General features: G+C 45.6%; 1 protein-coding gene across 2 annotated transcripts in view; it reads right to left on the reverse strand.

Annotated features, from left to right (window-relative positions):
- Positions 1-5065, reverse strand: part of KCNK2 (potassium two pore domain channel subfamily K member 2) — a 93950-nt gene extending 88885 nt beyond the window's left edge. The window contains exons 1-2 of one of the 2 annotated variants that reach the window (XM_038761086.1): positions 5006-5065; positions 1526-1836 (exon numbers count right to left, since the gene is read on the reverse strand). In XM_038761086.1, the coding sequence (XP_038617014.1) occupies positions 1526-1836; position 5006 (312 nt within the window). In that variant the 5' untranslated portion in view covers positions 5007-5065. The other variant, XM_038761085.1, reaches the window with a different exon arrangement.
- Positions 5066-6000: the final 935 nt, after the last annotated feature.

Here is a 6000-nt window from a genome sequence, read left to right on the forward strand (position 1 = left end):
AGAATAAATATGTACAAGTAAAATAAATAGAGTAATAAATATGTACAAACATATATATATATATATATATATATACAGGTGCTGTGGGGAGGGGAAGGAGGTAAGGCAGGGGGGATGGGGAGCGGGAGGAGGGGGAGAGGGAGGGGGCTCAGTCTGGGATGAGTTACGCAAAGCAGTATGGCCCAGTGGAAAGAGCCTGGGCCTAGGAGCCCGTGGATCTGGGTTTTAATTCCTACTCTAGCACTCACTCGCCTGCTGTGTGGCCCTGGGCAAGTCACTCAACTTCTATCTGCCTCAGTTTCCTCACCTGTAAAATGGAATTCAATACCTGTTCGCTCTCCTACTTAGACTGTGAGCCTCATGCGGGACAGAGACTGTGTCTGATCTGATTAACTATCCACCCCAGTGCTTAGAACAACGCTTGACACATAATGAGCGCTTAAGAAATGCCACTGCTTGACATGTAATAAGCACTTGAGATACTATCAGAATTGTAATTTAAAAAAAAAAAAAGATGAGGGAAAGGAGGATCCAACTGTGGCAGAAATTGTGAGGGAGGGTCTCTGCTGACCTGATAAAGAATCAGGTTCCCAGGGCAGAGAATAGAAAGCCTTGGGAGGGTGGGAAAATACTTGTGTTGTCTAGGACCTGCGAATGGATTTGGACTCTGCAGACTCTTTAGGAGCAAGAGATTTCAAGGGTCCAGGTGGGGTTTGGGAGAAGTGTAGAAACACTTTAAGGATATCAGTGACAGGAATGATGGTCAAGAACCTTCAGATCTCTAGATTCCTTGTGGGCAGGGAACATGTCTACCAACTCTGTTGTACTTTCTCAAGTGCTTAGCACAGTGCTCTGCATACGGTCAGCACTCAATAAATACCATTGATGATGACAATAAAAACCAACAGATATTTTCCACAGATAGATGGGAAGATGTTTGGGAAATCAGGATTTATGATGGGGCTAGTACAATAATGGAAAGCAGTGAGCCAACTTTCCCTTTTTGTGGAAAAAATGCTCAGAGGGAGATTGGTTTCTGGAGTTATATTCCTATTTTGTCCAAAGAATGAGAAATGTTTTCAACACAAAAAACTGATAGTCAAAAAGTCACTTCCCCAAAAGGAGATGAATTGCTTCTTGACACAGTTTGTAATAGCAGGCAAGTAAAGCACAGGAAAACAAAGTCAGGTTTAATCAATACACCCATTCCTCTGGAGACAAGTAAGTTGTTTTTAATTCTGGTTTAATCGGCACACCTTGGGTAAGCAGCAAAGGAGCCTGCCATAAACGCACACTGGTCACAACAAATCAAAGCAGCTCTTCAGCCTAGTGGTCCAACCACCATAAAACCACTATGCTCACCTTCATTCCTGCTTTCTGTCTGTGTGTTTTTAAGAGAACCGATTGCCTGCACAGCCCAGGGTACTTTCCACTAGTGTTTTCCTCACCATTAAACCATTAACTCTAAACCAGCCTCTTCTTTTTCAGAGAAGATGGAACAATGCCTATCCTCCTCACTGGTTACCTGGATGAGTTCGTCCAGCTCAGTCGCATTCACGCAGGAGTGTTGGGATATGAACACTTGTTTCTGATTCACAATGGTGGTCCTCTGGGAACTTTCATGAGGCTGCTCCAGGGCTTTGAACACAGTGGCTCCAATGATCAGGTAGAGGACGACCACCAGGAAAATCGTGGAGACCGTCTTCCATTTCATAACATTAATCGTTGTGTCACTCTCCACCCGCGAAGAAAGCACCGTGGGTTTCGTAGAAAATGAGAGCCTTGGTTTGGAGTTCTGAGTGGCAGATTTAGGATCCAGCAAGTCAGGTGCCGCCACTGACAACAACAGAGAAAGAATGTTAGGTCAGAGCTGGTTTGTGAACCGCGGGCAGGGTTAGAGCCAGGGAAGGTTGATGGACTCCTTTGTATTGACTATTAAAGACCATTTATATAGCGTTGTTTAGGTCTACTCGCTTCTTGGTAGGAGGAGACTGAGTGAAACCTAGAACTCTTAGAATATGAGATCTAGTGCCATATGCAGTATTCATTAATACAGGTATAAAAGAGCTGTATTGACTACAAGTGAGATGATCTAAAACAAAATCTTTATTTTAAAGCATTTAGTGAGCAATTCCTCTTTAACCTCTCTGCTATAACCCAGGTTGAATTTTATTTTTACACTTGCCCGTCCTGTCAGTATAATCCACATTCATTCATTCAATCATATTTACTGAGTACTTACTGTGTGCAAAGCACTATACTAAGTGCTTGGGAGAATACACTATAACAACAAATAGACACATTCCTGCTCACAGATCAGTATGATTCCTTGAGTTCTTTCACAATCAAGCTCTTTTGAAGAAAGCATTCTTTTTTGTTGGGATACGTGGGATTTTATAAGCCATGTTGCTCACATTAAGTCACCGGTATTTCACAGAGGAAATTCTAACGATAAACAAGAAATTGAGTCTTTCCATCATTTGGATTCTATTTCCCTGCCATCCAGCAAAAGAGCCTTTCTTCCATCCTCTTCTACTGTGATGTCCTCTTAGCCAGTAGCATATTATTTTCAAATAAACAAGAGCAGCTGATACCCATATTAACACAGCATTAGTTAGGACTAAAGCTAGACAAACTGCATTTTTCACTAACAAATGAAAATGAGAACTCTTGCCATTGAGCAATAATCAAGAATTTTTTAAAAATCTTGCTTCCTGCCTTGTGCCCATCCAGCATGCTCTGCTCAGAGATACTTGCTCCATTAGAGAGAATTTATGTCTTCTCCTACAATTCACAAACACAGGGATGTGGCTGTAAAACCATTTATTATTAATCCCAGCTGTTCAAAAATAACATTAATGGATTTCTTTTTAGAAAAAAAAATCAAGAAATAAATGTTGGGGGAAAGCATCAATCATCTTCTAAAGGACATGGAGCTATTTCTGCCTCAAACTGATTGGAACGGCAATGTTCATCTAACTGAGATTATGAGGTGCCAATGCAGTGAGAACAGCCCACCTTACCAAGTTTCACATGAATTCAGCTGTTAATGAAAAGATATATCAACTTTTAAAACGTTGACTTGCTGCTTTATGAGAAGCTCATTCATATCTGCAAACCCAAGAATCCCCAGGAGACCGAAATTCCATAAGGAAAGATATGCCCTAGGATACTCTATCAAGACACTTTTAAAGACTCTGCAAGTGGAAACTCTCTTCTCTTAAGCTACCCACTGTGAGTTAAAGTATACGATAACTCGGCCCTATATAGCAGAATAGACCTTGGAAGAAAACCACCGCTATGGAACTATTTAAAGCATTAGATCCAAGCATCAATATAAAGTGATGGAGAGTGAAAGGGTACACTTTTCAGCCAGTCGAGAGCTTGGATTTCTTCTCACTTGTCAAAGGGGAAGTAATGGCTGTGATCTATATAAAGAAAATCAGCTCTAACTGCAGGCACTACAAAATAAAGGCTTAGTGACATAGGTCCACATTAATGCAGTTTTTTTGTTTATATATGTACGATTCATTCCCATGAATAAAACCAGTGACACCATCCACTAAACATTTAAAATGTATTTGATATCATCAAATTTTTGTAAAGCATGATCTTGTTTTCTATTATAATGCAAACACATCAGGTCTTTTGTGAGGAAAATGATTAAAAAAAAAAGGTTACATCTATGGTTTTAACACAGCAGGCCTTTTTAAAATCACCGAATCCCCAAAAGAGCTCATGTAGGGGTAGGTGGGTATTCAGAATAAACAACAGTCAAGACTCAAAATAGACTAGAATCCAATTATTGGATTCAACAAAATAGAGAAATTGCATAGGCTGGTTCAGGTGCTTCACATGTCACTTGTTTTGAAAGAGACCCTGGATCTCGTTCCATGACTTTCTCTTCACTCAAGGTTTTGGCCCTTTAGGAATCACAGAATCTTTTCACATTCTATACTGATTCCCAGGAGCTCCATCTCTCTAACCTGTGCACCTGAAAACAGCGTCTCTGTATGCATGACTTGGAGTGAATTCATGATTTCTGCCCAGGTATGTGCCCAGATCAAACACTTCACCTTGGAAACTGTAAAACTTTGGGAGCCATCTTTCATTAGACATTTTAAGGACAACAGTGCAATCTAGCAAAGAAGAAATAAATGCCTTGGATCGAAAACCATCAGGAGTTTCCCTTTTTTTCTTCAACTCGAGACAAAACCCCAGATGAAATCCTAGGATCGTCAGTTCAAAAAACCCAAGCAGGTGACAAAGAAATTTGTGCCTCCCTGCAAAATCCAGGGCATCCCCAACTTTCCCTGATACCCTCTCGGGAAACCTGCACGCCACCCAACAGAAGCGAGGGCGAGGAATGCCTCCTGGAAAGGGGGGCGATCCCAACCTTCTTGCTTCTGGTTTCGGGATCGCTGTCCACCCTCACCCAGTTACTCAATCTTCCGACTCCGAGGAGCCCCAGCCCAGGACAGAAGGGGAGGATTCTCCACCACCGATGCCCCCCAACCCACCAACGTGGCCACACGCGCGGCTCAACTCTATCCCTGACCTCATCTTCGCTTTTCCCTCTTCTCCTCTTATCGCCCAGCCTTCGGAGCTGTTCTCCGCCAGTCCTCGACGAGGTGTGAGCCTAAGGGCCAAATTTGGAGAGAGGGGTGGGGAGGGAAGGGAAAAGAAGCAGAGGGCGAGGTGGTGGAGGGATGAAGAGAGGGGGGCGACCTCCACACCGCAGGCGGGGTGCTGTCGAGGGGGACCTGAAATCAGGTGCTTGGCACATAGTAAGCGCTTAACAAATACTACAATTACGACTTGTTATTCTACGCATCTGGGGGAAGGGGCTGATGCGGCAGCCAAGGAGACGAGGGCAAAGGCAAGGCGGCGTTCAGGTGATCTCACCTCCTGCTCTGTAGCCGGGTCCCTCCTGCGAGGCGCTGGGCAGCATGGAGCGTTCAGAAAGGGCCTTGAAGCTTAGTAAAAACACGCCATCGGTACTCACTTGTTAGCCACAGACCGGCTGCGCGCTCCTGGCTGGTCGGGCAGGCATTTTCCCCGTCTTTGTTTGACACCGGGGAGGCGGGGAGAGCCGGGGTGGGGGGGTGGGAGGGAGGGGAGGAGGAGGGGGGAGGCAGGAATAAAGCGAAAAGGGAGAGGAAGGCTGCTGGGAGGGCGAGGGGGAGACGGGGCGCGGCCAGGAGCCGGCTGGGGGGTGCGGGGAGCGCCGCCAGTCCTGCTTGGCATGTCTTTGTGTCTCCCTTTGTGCCTCCCTGTGTGTGTGTGTGTGTGTGTGTGTGTGTGTGTGTGTGTCTCCCTCCTTGTCCCACCTTCTCCTCCCTTCGCCCCTCTGCGCGCTCTCCCCCTCCCACCCCTCAATCCCCTACCTCCCTTCCAAGCCCTACTGAGAGCTCACCTCCTCCAGGAGGCCTTCCCAGACCTCTGCTCCTCATTCATCCATTCAGTCGTAGGGATTGAGCGCTCACTGTCTGCGGAGCACTGTGCTACGCGCTGGGGAAGTACAAGACGGCAATATATAGAGACGGTCCCTACCCAACATCGGGCTCACGGTCTAGAAGGGAGACGGACAACAAGACAGAACAAGTAGACAGGTGTCTCCTCCTCTCCCCATCGCCCCCCTCCCTCCTTCTGCCCTCCCCCTCCCCTCCCCCCAGCACTTGTGTATATTTGTAGATATTTGTTACTCTATTTTATTAATGATGTGTTTTATCTACAATTCTATTTATTTTGATGGTATTGACACCTGTCTACTTATTCTGTTTTGTTGTCTGTCTCCCCCCCTTCTAGACTGTGAGCCCCTTGTCGGGTAGGGACCGTCTCCTGTTGCCGAATTGTGCTTCCCAAGCGCTTAGTCCAGTGCTCTGCACACCATAAGCGCTCAATAAATACGATTGAATGAATTAATTAATTCCCGACCCTTCTCCTTCTCCTCCCCTCGGCCCCACGGATGCTCCGCTGTCCTTCATCAGAGAAGCAGCG

The sequence above is a fragment of the Tachyglossus aculeatus genome, chromosome 19 (assembly GCF_015852505.1).
Source record: "Tachyglossus aculeatus isolate mTacAcu1 chromosome 19, mTacAcu1.pri, whole genome shotgun sequence".
Taxonomy (NCBI): domain Eukaryota; kingdom Metazoa; phylum Chordata; class Mammalia; order Monotremata; family Tachyglossidae; genus Tachyglossus; species Tachyglossus aculeatus.